Source organism: Alosa sapidissima, chromosome 9, assembly GCF_018492685.1.
Source record: "Alosa sapidissima isolate fAloSap1 chromosome 9, fAloSap1.pri, whole genome shotgun sequence".
In the NCBI taxonomy this organism is placed as follows: domain Eukaryota; kingdom Metazoa; phylum Chordata; class Actinopteri; order Clupeiformes; family Clupeidae; genus Alosa; species Alosa sapidissima.
The window spans coordinates 16,619,829-16,641,195 of NC_055965.1; the positions used below are offsets into that span (position 1 = coordinate 16,619,829).

The following is a 21,367-nucleotide window of genomic DNA, read 5'->3' on the forward strand; positions in this document are numbered from 1 at the left end:
AGGAAAAGCAAATGCCAGTGAGAGGGAGTGAGAGCGAGTGATGCCGAGTCTTACCTGATTACATGTGTGCGGAAAGGGATGATGTGCTGCATTACAGCGGGAATGTGCAACCATATTCTGATCTGCAAGACAAACAAACAAACACACAAACACACAAACATAAACAGCCCAGTCAGTCAATCAGCCTCTAAATTGAAAAGAACGCATGTACAAGACTGGGATCATTCATGGACAGTCACGCGTTATATGTGAATGACCTACTTGAATGACCGTGTGTGAACACAGGCCTATTATGCACATATGCAAATGCTAGCTCTCGCTCTGATAGTCTCGCTCCCTCTCGCTCTCTCATTGATGAAGTATTTTTCTTTCTTTTTTTTTTTTTTCATTCCTGTGTCAGCCTCTTTGCTGACTGCAGGGGAGTCATCGCAGCCAATGAAAGTGTCCCGACACGAGGTGAAGGTGGCGCGGGATTGGTTGAGCGCGGGGGGGGGGGATGGGGGTGGCGGGGGAGACTTACGTTGGAGACGATTGTGATGAAGGCGTGGGCGAGGGGGAAAGGGAGGGACTCTGGCGTGCCCGCCTCGAAGCAGTCCTTCATCAGCGCCAGACCGTGCTTCCCACAGAACAGGCACACGTAGCGCAGCAGGTGCAGGGGCACCTCCACGTCCTACAACACACGCACACAGACACACAAGCGCAGACACACACAGGTCGTTTGTGAGCTACATGATTATACCAAGGGGTAAGAATCACAGAGCAACACCTCAAAAATGAGCATCGTGACACAGTGATTCTGCTAGGCAGACAATGATTAATGGTATGATAGATCACTATTGATTCCAAGGTCCAGGATTCCAAGATTTTATTATTACAGAGATAACGGTTTGGGTGGGGAGACCTCACAGACCTCTCAAGGCACTAAAACGATCAGCCAAATTTGCCTTAATCCATTTAAAACAATGTCATATTGAAACTCAAACACAAAGAGCTATTCACCATGCACAGTTTTCAACTGTTTCACAGTTCACAACGGTCATACCAAAAATGACATTTCACTCCCCTTAATGTGTGTGTGTGTGTGTGTGTGTAAAAAGCGGCTGCTTATCAATTGCGAGAATACTGTAGGCTACGGCCAGCCATATCAACTCTGCTTCGCATCGGTGTTTTGTTCGCCCGATGTTGACATGATGATATTTTCCGATAATGACCGGCGGACAATACATTTTATTAGGCTTATACGGCTTCCTTTAGTGACTCTAAAAAGCTTCCACTTCCTGTTCGACTCGGGATGGTGTGGCTGACTGACATGACAGGGGGACGTAAAGTAAATTACATCGAACTGAGACGGCTTTGTTTAGGAAAGAGACAAAAAATGACAAAAAAAACCCGAAGAATCTCTGAGAAACTCTATTGTCCTTCAAGGGGGAACAAAACACACACACACCGACCGAAATCCCCACCAGAAAAGCCTTTTACAAACGAGGAAGTCAGCAGCCAGTCACATGACTGCAGTGGCGAGGTCAAACAAGGTCGCTCTTATGTTCTCGTGAAAATCCCTTTGTGATGATTTCGAACAAGCCTGTCATTATTTTAGATTAACGCTGATTAATCCGTAAGCAGTGACAACGTTTACGACATGTAAAAAATAAAGTTAAGATGATGAGTCATTCTCGGTCAGCTTGACTAAAAGCAGCTCAAGGACGACTGGCATTATGTCTGACATTTCACAAGCGATTCAATGGCTAGGAAAAAAACAACCTTTTTATTTATTTTTTTTAATTCTGCTCAAACTGGTTCATCATCAACATTCAAATACTACAAATGCCAAATCGCTGTTTCATCCAGGGCCAAACACTTGAGTCTCCAACTTTTAATTCTCATCCATTCTAATCCAAACAGTGGTAGCTTGCTCAACAACTCTAGTCTACACATGTATTATATACTGTACATATTGATTCTAAGTGACACTGACATGTATAATGTTTTTACTTCGCAACATATCTGGTCAATACAAAGAAGTCAATATACTACAAATAAATTTAACGTAACAGGGATGTATGAACGACACCTTCTAAAATGACAACAGTCACTTCTACCTCGCCAATTAAGACACTCAACAAAATCACTGATACACTCAAATCTGGGAAGTTTAGCTGACCCCCAGGACTAGCATGGCAGCAAGACTCCTTGTGCCATGCAGAAGAGATAAAAAAAAAAAAGAAAAGAAAAAAAAAATGGGCCACAGCTGTGGATCTTTCTGGGCATGCCTCTATTTCGTGCAGCTCCTCAATAAAATATAAATAGGTCCAAGATGACACAAATCAGGAGCCAGCGCAGGACTCACTCCCAAGGAGAAGGAAGAGCATGAGAAAGGGACACAGACACACGATATATATAGACCAAAGATCCTTGATTACTCCGCTTTAACCCTCTCTGTATGGACCCTTTCAGGAGAGTTCCATTCTCAGCATCATAGTTGGCCCCACGAGACTTCCTTTTTAACATTCCATATATTATCTTAATGCAGAGGAAGTAGATTGGGAACCAAATAGAATGTTCAAGCATTATTTTTGTTTTTATTGTTGAAAGAATCTATAGATATATTATAAAATAAATATAGAAATATACATAATGTAACACACCAGTTGAGTTTACTCAATGCCACTCTGTTGAATCAGATGCAGTGGGTCATTTCTGGTTTGCAAGACACCGTCTGGATTGTGCAACAGATACTCTACACACACAAACACACACACACACACACACACACACACACCTGTTCCCTATCTACTACAGATAACCCAATGAGCACGCTCTTTGACACATGAGAAGATGCCTTGCCAGATGTTCTTATTAGTCTTCACACGCCAAGAATGAAATTCGTTGCGATGCGAAAATAGATTTGTGACAAATTCTGTCCCTGTTGAGTGCAGATTAATAAGAACACTTGTATTTATTTACCAGCGTGATTTCGTGTGAATATTTAGTCTGAAAATTTCGACTTGGTGTGTAAGGGCCTTAAGTAGGGTCAATATGATCATTTTAATATTTTTTATTATTTTCAACGACAAATTCAAGGACTTTTCAAAGACTCTCCAGGCCCATGACCCAGACACCATGTTTTGAGATATGGATCGGGGTAAATAAAACAACATGACAACTGACACGGAATTCCATTGCGATAAAATTAGCAGTTCAGCAATAGGACACGCCCCATGGTGACTATAGCATTGTCGGTACAGTAGTTGGCTTTGCTGACATCCAATCAGAATACCCCGGACCCATTCCCATCCGCGCCCAATCTTATTTGATTCCAATGAGGCCACTGGGCCTTGTGTGGCGAACCCCAGAGGGAGCTCTAGCAACTGAAGGTTCCCACGGCAATCAGCTACCCCACGTTGATTCAGCCCCACACTAGGATTCCACACAGCTGGGGACATTCTGTTGCCCCTTTCAGAGAGAACTTGAAACAGCTATGCAACAGCAACTATGAAACAGTCCTTTGCTTTCCCACTTGCATCCTTCGACTTTTATCATCCATGCATTTACAAGCAATACAGCCACTACTAGACAGAGACAGTTGTATCACCCCAAATATGCATTCACATAGTAGGCAATCTAAAATGAGGAGGGGCTAAAATGTAATTAAAATATTCCAGGACAATACAGATCACTTTCCAGGGTAATTGATCACGCCAGGTTTTTAAAAACCAATAGCAAGTTGATCTCACACACACAAACACACACACACACACAACAGGATAAGAATCGCCTGCTGAGTGAGTGGTGAGAGACTTACGTTCATGTCGCAGAAGGAGCCCAGGATATTGCTTTCTTGAGCTGAAATGTCCTGCAGAGAGAGGAGAGAAGAGTGATGACAGGTGTCAATCATAACGGATCACGTGACATGACTGGAGCTGAGCTGAAGCAGCAGGACTTATTGTATTAGTGTGCAGGGGGGGCGCAGTAGTTTATGCTCTAAGATCTCTAAGATTTGGCATTGGGAAGCAGAAGGCACTGTGGGTAAAAGTTTTGCTGTCATGATAATATCATCATTATAATACTGTTATAACGGACTCTTGTTAGTAATTCGTTCTACAATAACCCTCTATGTGCGTTGTGGTTACAAACGTTCATCATGAAATGGAAGTTTTGTTGTCACAATAAGATAATATCATCATTGTAATACTGTTACAACACATTACATTTACATAGCGCTTTTCTCGTCACTCAAAGCGCTGCACAGCTAAGGGGGAACCTCACTAGACGTACTCTTGTAAGTACTTTGTTCCACGATAACCCTCTGTGTGTGTGGAGGTTACAAACATTTATCATGAAACGCATTATGGGGCTCCACTTTAACCGCCACAGGATTCAAAACTTGTATTTTAAATCATCTCATGGTACAATTATTCATCATGAGGAGTATCTGAAGTGTTGACTAACATCTCACTCTCACATCTCGTAAATGAATGCATTCCAGGCGTTGCCTCTATCTCCAACATACCTCTATAGTGGGGTGTGTGTTGTGTTTGTAGGCGGTGTAGAGGGGGAACTGGATCTGAAATATCTTGGCGACACACAGCAGCAGCTTCTCCCGGTCCTCCGTGGTCCAGGATCCAAAGGGGTCCTGGTTCTCCGCACCGCCACTCCCCACCGACCCCTCGCCGAGCCTGGGGTTCTCCGACCTCCCCTGCGGCTCCTGGTTCTGGTTCTTTCCGAGCGGTTCCGATCCGCCGCCGTCCTCCTCCGCCGAGTCCCTCTCCACGTTCAGCGGCTCGTCCTCGATGGGCGAGGCCTGGGGGCGGGGTTGGTTACAAGCCCCGCCTCCCCAGTCTGACTCCGCCCCGTCTCCGCCAGGGTTACCGCCGGTGATGTTGCTGCCGCCGCCGTCTCCTCTGACGCCGCTGCCAGTGCAGAGGCGGTCCCGTAGGCTGGTCACCTGGGCGATGACCAGGTTGATGAGGGCGTAGACCAGCTGGTTGAACACCTCCAGGTGTTTGTACTCCTTGAAGCAGCACAGACATTGCCTGAGCAGATTGGGAAGGAGGGAAGTAAAGATAGAGAGAGCCAATCAGACAAAGAGGCAGTTACCACGGACACGTTTAACGAGCTTTGACTAAAAAGTAGCAATCGGACTGGCACTGGCAGAGGCGTGCTAGTAGGGCAGGGAATCACAGAGTAAGCCACAAATCAATATAGTCTCAATACTTTTCCCCACGAAAAAATGACTATCACGATTCAGCAGTACATTGCAAAAGATTAATCTACGATACATCAAGATGTTTGTGTAAATATAGAAGAAAACAGGAAAAAAGCTGAATATGTTAAATAACTGCATTGCACAATGGATTTGAAACAAATCCAAAAAAATGTGCCTAACACTAGTTTGTTTTCTGTTACAGACACTTCTCTTCAAAGATGAAGAGAACATAAGAGAGAGAGAGAACATAGAGAGAGAGAGAACATAGAGAGAGAGAGAGAGAGAGAAAGAACAAAGAATACATTTAGATTCAGGTCTGTGTTCTTGCTTGACTGCATTTTAGATTCACCCTAGAACAACAGGCAGAGGTCAAGGGCTGTTCCAAGAGGTCAACCTTTTTTTCTGCAGCTTTATTGAAAAAAGAAAGAAAGAAAGGGGGGAAAAAAAATCATTCCACAGGTTGCACCATGGCAACGCAGGGTCCCATGGCAACAAAGAGAGGGAGCTGCTGCCATCTCTCTCAGCCAATGAGCTGCAGGCTGGTTTGTTTGATGCCAGCAACTCGCAGTAGACAGAGCTAGTGGCAGGTTTAATGTTACACTCACACATTTGGATTAATGAAGGACAGAGGGTGTCTTACTAGAATAGACGAGAAAGGTGCCACAATGTGCTTCAGGGATTATAGCCTATCCCATCATAACTAAAACAGAGGTCCATAAGTTCAAACATTAAGTTAAACACTGGAATAGCTTTGGAGATATAAAGAAAAAAAGTCTTTTGGGTTTTTTTGTCACTTTTTTCTTTAAACTTGTTCATGGTACACGATACAAACGTGTACCATTTAGTATGCCTCCAGTAGAATTTGAGTTGCCAACACCCAAATGGCTAATCCGTATCCCAAGCTACAATACACTAATTTGACTTTAACTTTAACAGTCATTTCCACAAAAATAAGCATCACAAACTATGTGTTTGGGAACATTAACTCATTTCATTATGGTATTACCTATGTAATGAATAAGTGGATATTGCAAAAGATCAACAGTGGAACAGAATTTAGATGCTCCATGACAACAAATGAACATTAGAACAAATCACATTATCACATAATTGCCATTTATCAATGAATGAAGTCAGTGCCTCTGTCTCACAGCACTGCATTAGCCATTGCAGTGATCACACAACTTTCTATTAAAACCGACAACATCTCAATTTAAAGTATTTGAGCAAATCACTTAATTACTGAATACATGTGTTGCAATCAGACCCATTGCCAGAGAGTATAAAAATCAAGCATTTAGTCATGCAGTCTGCATTCACACACATTTGTGAAAGAATGGGTCATTCTGAAGACCTCCGGGAATTCAAGCACGGTACTGGGTACACAAAGGAAGGTCCATAAAGAGTTTGGTGTGGAAGGGTTTCACTAAGCAGGCACAGTTACACTACATTCAAAAAGACCACTTTTGGCCAATTAGCATTTTCATATCAAGCAATTAGAAAATGGAACTCAATCCCACTCCATATCAGAGACTCTAAGTTTTAAACGTTTTAAAAAGTCTTTGAAGACATGGCTGAAGGACAATCAAGCTTGTGATCATTGATCTTTGTTTTTCACTTAGTTTTTCTTCTATTTGTAATGTTTATCTTGTTGTCTTTTCATGTCTGTGTTTGTTTATGTTTTTACTGTGCTTGAACATCCTGCCCAGGGACTACAGGTGCAAATTAGCTATTTAGCTAACCCTGGTATAGAAGCTATTCTATGCATGGTCCCTGTCAAACAAAACGAATAAACTAAACTAAACTAAACTAAACTAAAAAACCCTAACAACAACCCCATCAAACTCCTTTGGGATGGACTAACGGAGAGTGCATTCAGCATCAGTGCCTGACCTCACAAATACTCTTCTGGATAAACGAGTAAAAACAATTCCAGTAGTGCTGGGCGGTATGACCAAAAATGTATATCACAGTATTTTTCACAAGTTTATTTATTTATAACAAGTTAGGAGAGGAATTGCTGCAGTACATTGAGTAAGGATGGTCTATTTTACTGTTAATGTAGAATAACTCCACACTGACTAGTGGTAATGCAGTTTTGCATGGCCCCAGAAAATGATGCTGTTTACAAAGACCCACTCATGATTCTAATGAAGAATCTAATCAGAATGCAAAGACAATTGCAGTCAAAATACAGAACTTTTACTGTGCAAATTTCACAAACATCTTGTATAAAACCAATACAAAAAGTAGTTCAACTTGCAATAATTATACTTTTTTGAAAATTATACAATTTAAAATAATTAGTGCTAATATGCTTACTCTTTCAAATAGGCCTATCAGAAACAGGCCTTATTGTTATTGTGTGGTTTACATGACGTTAGTGGTAGGCTAACGTTAACTTCATGTGGATGTGGATGTCTTGTTAGCCTGCCATGAGCTTCGGTTCGCTAGGCAAAACATTAACAAAAAAGTTATTTTTGGTTCACTGATGAAAGTCAGGATCATTTCTAACTAGCCAGCTAGTATTGCTCAGTGCATGTCTACAACATGCTTTACTTGCTACCTGGATAATTTCAGCGAATATTCTTAAGCTGAGATGAATGATAAGAACATTAAACTTCACTGTGTTCGGTGGGTTGCTAACTAACGACATCATCTACTAGCCAGCTAGTTACAGCTGTTAAACAATCTCAATAGAATTTTTTTCGTGACGGTAAATCCCTTTCAATGCAGTATCCCTTAACGTTTTTCCTTAACTAAAGAAACAATTTAAGGTATACTGTGCAACACCCTTAAATAAACCCCCTACCTAAGGAGAAATTAAGCCTTAAGGGTCATACTTCAGGGGAAAAACTTAAGGTGTTTTGTGTTTACCCTCACTATACCTCGCATTGGCACCGTGCGTGTGAAGAAAGTCCTGTCTGAAACACTGTCGCGCGGCGCAGCGTTCCAAACGTTGTGTAATCAAATACACTGGTATGGCGGTATATTAAAAATTCATATCATAACGAAAATATACACCGGTATACGGTGAGAACCGGTATACCGCCCAGCACTAAATTCCAGTCACACTTCAGAATCTTGCGGAAAGCCTACACAGAACAGCAGAAGCTGTTTTAACTATCCTATGCCTGTAGATGTAGAATGGGTTGTCATAAAAGTTCCTCTCGGTATAATGTAAAGCTTGGTGTCCCTACAATACACGTCCATATAGTGCATCTAACAGACTAGGCCACACCAAATCAAGCACCATTACCAAAAAGTGAAAGGAATGAGAACGTTTGAGACCAGGAAGTGATGTCCCGGTGACCCGGAAGTGAACTGTGGGTGCACTGACCTCTGTGTCCATGAGCTTATGTAGTTGAAGACTCTTAAGGCATGCTCCTTCTTCAGCTGTAGGCCATCAGTGCTATCTGCATCCGAGACTGGGAGAGGAGAGACAAACAAGACATTAGCATTTGTAGTTCTTTATGTTCAGTTAACCTTTTATTTAACCAGGAAGTCCCTAAAAAGTACCATCTCCCTGTCGAGGGAGATCAGGCCAGGCTGAGACACTGCTACAAAAAAAACTACAAGTTGTCACAGATACGGAGCACTAGCATGTCTCCAAATGTAAACATTACATTATATTACATTACATTAGGCGGACACATTTTTAGCCAAACATACATAAACCTGAAACACACAGATGCTGCCACAATATGACACAAATACTTTCAGACTCTGCGGTCCAGTCACCCTCTCCAGGAAATGCAGGATGTTTGTAAATTTCCCCACATTCTTACAAACAAATGCCTGAATCAGGCTGGGTAAGTGAGGGACTAGATTTAAAACCAAAAAGACTAAATGATGAGAACAAAACTACATAATAAAACCAAGGAGACATATTTTCTCCCAATTCTGCTTTGTACCAGAGAAGGGTGTGTGTATTGTGGACATCTTTTACAGTCACACACACACAAACAAATTTATGTTGACAAATACCGCGCGCACGCACGCGCGTGACTGACACACACACACTGACTGACACACACACACTGACTGACACACACACACACACACACACACACACACACACACACACACACACACACACCTGCTTGAGGATAGCCATTGGCAAACAAGCTGATTCTTGCTGCTTGTTAAACAAGACAAAAACAAAAAGTGATGACTGAATAAATATGACAACCGTCAATCATACAGCAACACAACAACTCTTGACACCCTCCAGCATTTTAACTCCATCGCACAAACAAGGATTTAAAACAACAACGTCAACAACAAAAACACATCCCACCTCTCACCACTTAATTACAACGTAGGCCTCACTGTGTGTTAAGACACCATGTGCTACCCCTCTAATCATTGTGACGAATGGAACAGGAATGTAGGTCTATTGCGCCATCTTTTAAAGGTGTTATCACCCATCTCAAAGCAAGAATTAAAAAAAAAAAGAAAAGGAAAAAAAATAAAATAAAATAAAAAAAAAAATCACTGAGGAGGCAGGAAGAGATTCACACTCATTGCATCTGAGTAGCATGTGCTGCTGCTGGTTTTGTCAGGGGGTGCCCGGGTGGGGGGCGGGGGGGGGCTGAGCTGGTGAAATGCTTGTGGAACACCCCGAAATGCAAAAAGCAGCTGGAAGTGTGTTCCTGTTTAAGTCAGCTGCTCAGTAACAAAGTGAGAGCGAAGTGCCAACAATGCTAATTATGCCAGTCGATTCACAGAGGAAAGCACATGCTAACTACTAGCCCAACTAATGTATTCAGTAGCCTTAGCATACCTAGCATACCTACTTAGCATACATAAGGAGGACAATGGGAATGGGGATCAAGAGATGACATCAAGCAAAACATGAAGCTCATGACCGGACTTCATATGCTGATGTTCTTAAAAGCACATAGTACTAGTATACTAGCAGTTATAAGTATATATATATATATATATATATATATATATATATATATATATATATATATATATATATATATATATATATATATATATATATAAAAAACAGATATATGATAATTTCACATTCATACGTGACAATTTGCCAAAAGCTGTATATCCGTAAGGGGAGATATAAAATGTCCAACTCCCTCCACCTGCTCAGCTACACAGGAGTATGTTGTGATATATAATTACAGGTGAAATGAAGCACTGAAGTTTTTGATATGCTCGGGAGAACAACAACAACAAGGATCGACACATCTGAGGAAAACCCCTCCTCTCCCCAGACACCAATGCTGTCAAACCAAGAACTCAACAACAAGTCTTTTTATTGTGCCGAGTGGTGCATTGCCGACCCTTAAAATGGCTCCATATACAAAGACAACTCTACTAGAAGATTCTATGAAGAACCTCAAAGTCTCTCACACACCACAGCCTCAGTCCTTGTTTATCTCTCAAAATGTTTCTCCCAACCTGCAAGCGCATTTTTTTTTTTTTTCAAAACCAGCTAGGCGTGTCACTGTGGTGAGCGAGGGATGGCTCTAGTAGTTGTCAAGGTCCACAGAATTCTGTGAAGTCATAATCGTTGCTAACGTTACGGGGGAATCCAGACAGGGTCCGCTGAGAGCCAGCGAAACTTGCACTCTACTACGCCCAGAGACGATCAGAAGGCTCTGAGTGTGCCGTGATTTTCCCCTGAGACTGCGTACAGTAGACTCTCTCGGGAATTTGTCAATAAAGCCTGCGAGTGAGGCTGGTACAGGAAGCCATGTGTCCCGGTATGGCTGTAAGCGGATACCCTCTGTGTGCCCACCCCTACACACAAAAGAGACACTCACACACACACACACACACACAATGACTCTTCGTTTACACACACACATATTCACTCTATCACTCGCACGGAGTCCTCACTCGCTCTCTATCAAAGTTCAATCTTGCCCACTCTCAAACACACACACACACACACGTTTCAGCTCAGTTGGGCATTTGTGGCTGACAGCTGAGGCCTCAAAAGAAGCTCAAGTGCCCAAGTAAAGGTTATCAGCCGTGTGAATGTGTCTGTGTGTGTGTGTGTGTGTGTGTTAGGGGTGGGCGATATATATCGTCTGCGATAATATCGTGATTGTTGTTTTAACGATGTGCAAATTGACATTATCGAGTATTTAAATTACTTATGGGGGAAAAAACACTCGAAATCACGCATTGAAGACTCATACATTCACAGGAGGTGTATGCGGGAGAAGCCCCTGGCTGCAGCAGAGCTGCACGTGATCACTAGTGGGTCACAACGTTGTCACACGCACGCCTAATGTTTATTTTGTGCAGCGAGAGTAGCCTACTTGGGATTTTATGCGCTACTTCTGTTCAAGTAGCATTGATGAGACAGTCACGTTTTTTCCTACACGGTATTATATGGAGAGAAAACATTAGCCTTTGAGTATTTTAATGGTCAGTTGTAAACAAAGAACTATTCTCATGTTACTCTTTTGTAAATGGACTGAAGTTCGCTTTAAATATCTACGTTTACTGATTATGCTAACCGTTAGCATCTCAATGGGATTTCTCAGCTAACGCATTAGTTTCTATTCTGTAACTTGGAATGCTAGCCTACATGATTGCTCTTAAACAAAACATCGAAGGAAATAACTGAGATGTACTCTGTTGGTCTGCTTAGTTTTACAGTGAATCCTTTTTGGTTAAAAAGTCACAGGTTAGGTTATTGGTTATTATTGTAATGATGCTATTCATAAATAATGAGCTGTAAAGTAACTCAGACTTTAACAAAAACATTTTTTTAAAGGATATCGACTAATTATCGTTATCATCAAAATCACAAAAAATAGAGATATTATTTGTTGTCCATATCGCCCACCCCTAGTGTGTGTGTGTTTTCATGCTCCAGAGTACTCCCCATCCCAGTGTACTGATTTACACTGATCAGTCAGGAACTCCCTGACTTCCAGACAAGCAGGCAGCGCAGGGAGTAATCTGACGATGTCTGCTTCATGCATAATTAAAGCTATTTATTTTTGAAACAAAACGGCTGACTCAAAGCAGTGTGTGTGTGTGTGTGTGCGCGCGCGTGTGTGTGTGCGTGTGTGTGAAGAGGGTGGAATGAGTGTCAAAAATGGCTTTTCTTTCTTTCGCCAGGGCAACAGAAAGAAAATTGCTGTATTAAAATCTCAAGGTCCAAAGTTCAGCTTGAGCAGCTGGCCAATCCGGACCTTGTTTTGTCTTACAAAAAAAAAAGAAGAAAAAAAATGTTTCTTTTTTTATTCCTCCTTTCTTATTTTCCTTTCCTCCCCTCCTCTTTTGGATCCAAGACCGCAGCTCAAACGCACACAAAGTCCTGCCTATTGTAGGACACCCCTCAACCATTGTGTTCAGGCTGAACCAAAAACAAACTCTCTGAGGCGGATAAGAGGAGCGGGATATCGCAAAGCAAGCCCATTGTTTCCACACCCAAGTCTCAGTCATGCCATCTCAAACACAAAAGTGTCAAAATAAACTTTAGAACTTCAGAAATATGAAAGAAAAATTTTATTTTCATATATTCACTTTCATAAGAATTTATCGGGAATATCTACATTCTAGGCTAGTCTATATGACAGTGGTGGGCTATTGATTTGCATGGTCTCTGAAGTCTCTCTCTCTCACTCTCTCACACACACACACACACACACACACACAGTGTAACTTTTCAGTGTGAAAGTAGACTTTGAGAGGGGTTAGGACATCATTCTTAAGCATCTACACAGAGGACCCTAAATATATGGGTGAGATAACACATACACAATCCATCTCTGATCCTAGGTCAAAGGTCAAATGAGGAAGAAACACCTGGGACTGCCACTCCAAACAGGGCCCCCTCTGACAACAGACTTGGACAACAGTCCACACACTAATAAGCAGGGACACAGCTACCCATTTGTTGAGGGGTATGCAACAACAATATTGCCATACCCTTAAGGGCATGCCACGGTATTGACATTTGATTTGTTTCTAGACCCAATTCGAGGCTTAAAATTCACATTTTGCAGCTTTTTGCTTTAACTTATGACACACAACTCTACAAAACGATGAAAATCTATGACAATATGATATTTGACAACCACTGACTTTATTCAGTTTTACTGGCATTTCGACCGATTTAGCTCGTCGTTGCGCTAGAGAAGGCAATATTAACTTTCAGTGTCTTCCTGGCATGTCTGCGGAGGGTGATAGGCTACTGTCAGTTGTTCCAACACAGCAAGAGTTAGCTACCAAGCTAACAGGGGAAAAAACAGGTCACCTACCCTTAAGCTCACTAGCATGGTTAGTGACCAACCTCGCTACTAAACTAACGTTACAAACAGCGACATCGTACATTATTTGACAAATAGGACATACATTGAGAAAACCGAATAGATGTATTTGTTGTAAGTTAGCCTACTCAACACTTACACAAAGCTTTAACGTGATGATCGTGAATATCTTAAATGCATAAACAACAAGACGACAAGCATCTGATCTTGGCACTCGCATAACGTTACCTTACTCACACAAAACAAAAAAAGCGTTTTGATAAGACAAAGGCAAAACAATGGCAATGCAAATCAGATCAATACATCGAGACGCTAACAGAATGCATAGGGATAAAAAAAAAAACATGGCCTCGTTTTCTTCAAAGTATTAGCTGTCCATATCTGACAATCTGGCGGTGAAGGATAATGCACTGGACAATGTTCAATGATCCACACTGCATTTGTAATCAAACTAGAAAACGTAAATTAAGCACAGGTACTTGAGATAGTATGACACAAAATGTCTACGTGCATTAGTGTTTAACAATTGACAGCAAGGTTAGCGTGAGTGCAACTGGACAGCTTGAAACCATCTCTCCAGCTAAAGTAACACGTCCAACATTTATTGCTAACGTTACTTCAGCGAGACAGCTAACTCAGCTATGGTGGTTAGAGAGTACCTAACGTGAGCGCATACTAAATCAACCATTAGGCAACATCCATTCAACGACCCGGGTTACATTTAGGATATCAAATAGCATCGAATAACATTTTGATTGTCGACTTGCGACAGCTACCTCGTGGACAGTATTAACAGGTGTAGCCAGCTAGCCACCTAGCCAAAGTTATTAGCAAGTAACATAACCTAGCTACGTTAGCTCCATATTAATATTGACTTAATAGCTAACGTTCTATGTTAAACTATAAAAAGCAGAATCACAAGATGTGAATGTGTAACACTGACAAGGAAGACAATATCGATTGATTACAACAGATAGTATGTATAACTATCTGTGAATCACCCAGCTAGCTGTCGATAGCCATTTTAACTTCGGGAGAATTTTGCAAAGCACAATGTCAAAACTCTAACCACTGATGTCCAGCTAGACACACAAACTTCATAGCCTTGTTAGCTATTGCACGGATTGAGCATAGTGTCAAACAAGGTCCAAACAATTCAACTAGCTTGCAAAAGCATCTAGTTACCAAGGTCTGCCACTCAACCTCAGTCTGGTCGAACTGAAAAATAATGTAACAAAATACACCCAATGCATCAGCCAATTTCCCAAAGGCAATGTTAGAAGAATATTGTGCAAGTTACAAATGTCTCATTTGTACACACTATCTATATAAAGGCTGTACCAGTAGCTAGCCCGCTGCATTGCTAGCAACAAATACTGTCAACTTGCTGAGTTTTAGCCGGTGAGAACTGCAGTTCATAATTTGGCAAACTGAAATATGAGGCCTTCAAGATTGTCAGGGAACTGAGGCCGGGGAAATGCCGTATCCACACATGCTGTAGTATTACCACCCTACCAACAAGCAGTAAACGCATGACTACAAAATAATAATATCTAAACAAAGTAAGACTGGTGCTAGTTAGCAAGCAGCTTACTTAGGAGCATACCAGCATCATGGCTAGGTAGCAAGCACTGGACAGCTAGCCCTGCTATTACTAGCTAACTAGCTTCACATAACCACAGTGAACTCAGTCAAGGTTTGTAAAATTAGAGAAATACTTCACTTACTTTCATTTAAAACCTCCACCAGCTCGGCGCAGTTTTCACACATTGTTCATTAAGAAGAAAGAGCGAAAAGTGTAACGTTACTCAAACCATTGGAAATTGTTGATTAATTCGGACTGTTGGCAGCTGGCTGTTTAGGGGTAAAGGCCCAACGCAATGCCTAAGATGAGGCTGGTTAAGAAACGAAATAAGGGTTGTTTGGAGATGCACAACAACTTATTAACAAAAATCACGATGAAACAAGCAATACAGAGAGGCACCAAGTCATGCAGAGTCGAGTCAATCTCCAATCGGAGCGTTACTGAAAAGAGCAGATACGACAGCCATATTGAATAGGGGGGGCAACATTGAGTAAAGCTTCGTCTCTTTCCGTGTGTCTCTTTCGCATCACTCGACGATTTTCGGCAATCTCGCGGTCACTCCCTTATGTCACTCCCTCTGTGGACAACCAGAGATACAAACACGTCTACCATGTAGGCTACTCTTCAGTTTAGTCTGCTTTGGTTTTGAGCTGTGGTGTCTATGCAGTCAACGCATCTTTGTTGTTGGCTACTATTGGCTATTCTATGACTAACTCGTCTATAAAAAGATATAGCCTATCTATATCAGAAGTTTGTATTGTGTGTAGGCTATGTTGTCCAATTCAACACTGACCTATGCTTCTGACAGTGTAAGCTCTATCTTCTGGTTTAACAGGAGAATAGCGCAGGGAACAATCATTTATGGGCATGTCGTGCATCAATATGCCACAAAAATAGGCATATTATAGGCTATGCTATTTTCCATGTTTGCATTGATTCATGCGTCTTGATCTTATTACTAAATGTTAAACAATAAAATCACACAATCACATAAAAAGCAGGTGGAGTAATGCTCATGCTGCAAAAAATGATTTTGGAATCATAATAATCATAATTATTGTATAATTTCTTATAGAAGGGGGAATTCAGATTATCATAAAATATTATATTGTTATAAAATTGCAAATAATAATAATAATAATGTACTGTGCAGATTGCATCCAATTGGATCAAATCATATTTCATCTCTTTTGTTTTCATGTGTGAATTAAAAGGTTTACATGACATTTCTTGCAGCATATGGATAGCCTACAATAGCCTATATAGTCTCCATCTTGTCACTGCACTAAGATTACAAACGGATTACTGAGCAGCTGCTGTATCTTTTGTATCTGTATCTTTTGTTTTCGTTCAGTATTGTACACTCAGGCAACAGAAGCAGGCATCTTTGTGATTAACATTGGCATCGACCATGCAGTAATGAAGTATTCCCTAGCATTTTCAGCTTTTGCAAGCACTTAGCCGAATAGCATGGCCATTTAAAATGCCGACATAATGGACCACACTGGTGAACAGCTCTGTGTTTGTACATAATAAAATGGATTGTAATGCAAGGACACATGCATACAACTACATTATCTTAGTGATGAAAGTGCTTCTGTCTCTTGCTGCAGGCTTGAGGGGGAGAGATACAGGCACTCTCTCAGGGGGCACCCAGGCACTCTCTCTTACTCCCAAATTGTCAGTACAGATTTGAAGAAGACTTCATCAAGGAGGGAGCCAGGCAGGGGTGTCATTAGACCAAAACTCTCTTGGGACACAGTCCAGTCTAATGATAATAATAATACTAATAATAATAATCTGCTGTCAAACAGGCAACAGGAGCTAGTTAACAACCTTAACTGGGGCACAGCAGTTCAATACTGGGGCACGTGCCCCAGTAAAATGGGTGTAGTGACGCCCCTGGAGCCAGGCCTTTCTTCAACCAAAAGAACAAAGCCCAATGTTCTGCAAAATGCGTGGGAAAGAGGCTGCAGTTCCCAGAGGTATACAACTCTATGCCCAGACATAGTATTGTGGTCAGCCAAGAATAGGAAAATAATCCTGGTCGAGCTGATGGTGCCATGGGAGGAGGAATGTGATGAGGCCCATGAAAGGAAGGCCTTGAAGTACCAGTCCCTAGTTCAGGATTGCAAGGACAAGGAATGGCAGGCATGATTACTGTTCCCTGTGGAAATCGGCTGCAGAAGTCCCTGTGGAAATCGGCTGCATGATTACTGTTCCCTGTGGAAATCGCCTGCCAAATCAACCTGCCAGTTGTTGTCTGCTCTGGGCCTGAGAGGAGCGAGAAACAGGCCGGTCTTAAGATGGGAGAGGAGGTAGAACATGCCTCCTGCTGGATATGGAGAAGGCGGGAGGATTCACTGGTTTACCAAAGACTGGTTTAAGTTAAGAAAGACTGCATGGCAACCAAGAAAGGTCGGTGACGTTGGAAAGACCTCCAGGAAAGACTGGCGCAGGGCAGACGCACAAGGCTAGCAATGCTGTAAGCACTCATAAGAGGACACCACTCAAGGTGTGAACAAACATCAAGAGCAATACCCAAAGTCTCCCGAGAGTCTCCCGAGAAGGGGAGAGGATGAGAGCCTCGAGGGGAAGGATATTCTGACTACAGCCAAGGACAGGAAATACGACCGAGACAGATGAAACAAGCAAAGCTGACTGGAGAGCAATTCATGACGAGGTATAATTTTGGCAGAGTCTGCAAAAACAAGGGCTCAAGATACATCAAAGCAGGTCTGTTTGTGGAAGTACAGCACACAGATGTGCTGTATTTGATCCAAGTACAGCGCACAGATGCAGTATCCGGTGAGGCTAAAGAGAGCTCCAACCAACACCCACCCCACAGCGCTGAAGACTCTCTACACTTGAGCTGCCCCAGCGTCTGACAAGTTACCCCAATCCATTTGTCACAGAAAGAGAGGATCAAAACAACACGGCGTGAATGCAATTTGATGACGACCCACACAGCCTCTCCGGGACTCTTCTCAAGCAACAAATGGTCCACTATCCACCTCAAAGCCAGAGGTGTAGAGGCATTGCTGCAGGATGCATACAGCGACGCCTGAAGGAGTCTAATGCCAGGCCGGAAAACCAGCAACTGAGCTGAACGTGAAGGAGCCTCCATGGCAGGAAATTCAGGACATCATCCGGAAACCCCAAGCTTTAGCTGCCCCAGGTCCAAAAACGGTATGCTGTAGAAGGTATACAAAAATGCCCCAAACTCTGGAGGTTGTGGAAGATAATGACAAAGATCTGGGCCAAAGGCATAGTTCCATCAAGGTTGACATAGGGATGCTTTCTAAAGGAAGAGGGTTCCTACACAATTGCCCACATTTCAGGACAACTTGAATGTGGAATGTAAGATCTTCTTCTGAGCTTGTGAGAAGGCTAATCTCAGGAGAGATGGTAGTGTAGTAACTACGGAACTGTTAGCATGCAGTAGCCAGGCAAGTTGTGGGTTCAAGTCCTAGCTGTCTCCGTTGTGCCCTTGAGCAAGGCACCTAACCCCAAGTTGTTCTGGGTTCTTCTATGTAAGTTGTTTTGGATACTAATGTAAGCCAAGTGAATAAGTATAAGTACATGACATCGAATCAATATATCAACACATCCAGACAAAAAGGAGGTACCCCAGGCTTTTTGGGGTGTCTTGTACACACTTCAATGATAGGCCAACTGATTTGAGAGGCTAATCAGAAGAGAGATGACCTAAAGGTAATCTGGAAGGTTACTATGTCTAAAATGGCCATATCTAAAATGTATTTTGTAATGTATTGCAATAGATTGCTCACAGTGAGTAATGTATTCCAAATATTTCGGATTACATCAGCATTGTATTACATTTTTTTTAATAGTGAATGAAAAAACAATGTGAAGCTGTGAAGTTTTAAGATCCATAGCAACCCACAACCCTGCTTTACAGTGTGGATTGATTAATATATGCTTATAATTGCTGTGAAACACTGTTAATGTGCTTGTGTCAAAGAACCTACATCAGATGTTTTAAAAGACTACAGGCTTAAAACATGCTGGCTGAATATAGGCACTACAACAAAATAAACGTTACATTATACTCTCCCTGAGGGGTTGTTATTTAGGCTATCAATATAAACAGGGGGGACGAGAAATGAGACACCTGAGAGATACAGGCTACATGGTTTAGTTCCATGTGTGCAACTGTATTCTGAATATCACCCATTTAAATAGTAACTGTATTTAATACTCATATTTTGTGTTTTATGTAATCATGTTCCTCACTTTCCAACACTGTGGGGTCAATTCCACATGATGTCATCCAGGGACTGGACCACTACTGCATTCCTGTGGCTACCTGAGACATGATCACCAACAATTATTTATTGTTGTGTGTTTAACATTCAGTGTGGCCCTTTTGAGTGCGAGACAAATTCCCCTCAGGGCAATAAAAGTTTCATTCATTCATTCACACCTGGGAGGGTTCAAACTCAGTTCACAATCACCTGGCAGGATCTTTGAAAGGTATTCCAAGAGGGCACACCATCTCCCCCATCCTGTTTATCATGGGCATGAACCTCTATCACAACAGCGGAAGGCGTAACTCAAGGCCCCATGCTAGAGTCAGGCATTGCCCAGCCCGCACTCTGAGGGTTCATGGATGACATCACAATAACAACCATGTTGCATGTCTAAACAAGATGATATATTAGAAACCCTGGACAATGTGGGCAAGGATGTTATTGAACAGGGGTTCGAGAAGGGCAAGAGAAATAAAGGGTGAGGTTGAGTCTAAAGGAGAAATAAAGGGTGAGGTTGAGTCTAAAGGAGAAATAAAGGGTGAGGTTGAGTCTAAAGGAGAAATAAAGGATGAGGTTGAGTCTAAAGGAGAAATAAAGGGTCTATGCTCCTCCATACATGTACAGTATATTTCACAATTTCACAATTGTTGGGAAGCACACAACACCCCCACACATTGCTGCATTGATGACAAAATGTTCATCATGCGCTGTGTGCCCAGGACACAGCCACAGGACTATACCAAGTCTATTATCATTCCATCCTCCCAATAGTGTTTGAGGGGCCGATAGTAGACCGATGAGTGGTTGAAGTAGATCAACAAATCTTATATTCCACCTGGCTATGGCAGCACAACCTTCTGCCCTGGTTTCTTTGGCTCCTCACAGCCGACGAGTTCCCTGTGACTGCTGTAGAGGGCATCGAGGACACCTGCGGAGACGGCTGGGAATTTCCCCCAAGCTTCTGCTACGTGGGCCTCTACATCTTATCTGGCCAAGTACAGCTCCTCCGGTCTTGCAGTGGCGGAGGGATTCATAGGGGCTAAATTCATTCTCATGAGTCTCATTAAGCCCAAGAGACTTAAAAGGGGACCTGGTAAAGCAAGCAAGGGGTCAGACTCAAGATTAGTGGGGCAGTGGGCAGCCAACACAGAAGGCAGTGAGCGCTCTGAAGGTACAGGACGTCATGGGGGAAACCCTTGAGTCAGTCGAAAAGGACTCGGTTCTGCACTCTTCCAGCAGTGGGGGAATGCAGATTTAGGACCTGGCCTTAGGCTGAAGAGCAGGCCTGTGTGGAGGAAAGACGGATGGCAAGGGCAGTGAAACAAGTGTCCCCGGGCGCAGGGGCAAAATGGAGCCCTTCCGTATTTCCTTCTACTTGCGGATCTGTGTACGGCACCTTTCCTACATCTGGGGCTTTAGATGAAAAAAAAAAAAAAAAAAAAAGCAAAAAAAAAAAAGCACACCAACACACGTCAGGTTTGTAAAAATAACGAACTTTATGCTCCCATAGTACTAAAGACTTTACAAACAGGAACGATATGCACATTAACTCTCCTGCCTCCTTTCTGCGTGGTGCTGCCGTTTCTCGACCATATCCCTTTCCACAACAGCAGCAGCCACAAGGTCACCTTCACCCTGTGCTGCCCATTAAAAAAAAGAAAGAAAAAAAAAAAAAAACAAATCCGAAAAGAAAAACATAAAAAAGCAGCCTCTTTCATTTCAGAAATACTCCACCATTCACATTTTTCTGCCATTGGAGGGGGGTGGGGGTGGGGGTAGACCCATTGACTGGTCCGGCAAGTTCCACCCCTCAGATACAGAGAAGAGAAAACAAAACAAAAACAAAAGAAATTCTAACAAAACAGAAAGACTTCAAACAAGCACATTTTGTGAACCATCTCCCAGGCACTCTCTCTTACTCCTACATAGAACCTGTGTAAATGTATATTACATATAAACAAACAAACAAACAAACAAACAAACAAACAAACAAACAAACAAACAAACAAACAAACAAACAAACAAAGGTTCTTGTTTG

At 42.2% G+C, this 21,367-nt stretch overlaps 1 protein-coding gene across 1 annotated transcript in view; it reads right to left on the bottom strand.

Moving 5' to 3' along the window:
* The window catches only part of usp34 (ubiquitin specific peptidase 34), a 56,591-nt gene extending 41,010 nt beyond the window's left edge, over positions 1–15,581 (bottom strand). Inside the window, 6 exon segments of the mRNA XM_042102710.1 lie at positions 55–122; positions 521–670; positions 3,803–3,853; positions 4,511–5,033; positions 8,547–8,634; positions 15,198–15,581. Coding sequence (XP_041958644.1) covers positions 55–122; positions 521–670; positions 3,803–3,853; positions 4,511–5,033; positions 8,547–8,634; positions 15,198–15,240 — 923 coding nt within the window. The 5' untranslated portion in view covers positions 15,241–15,581.
* Positions 15,582–21,367: the final 5,786 nt, after the last annotated feature.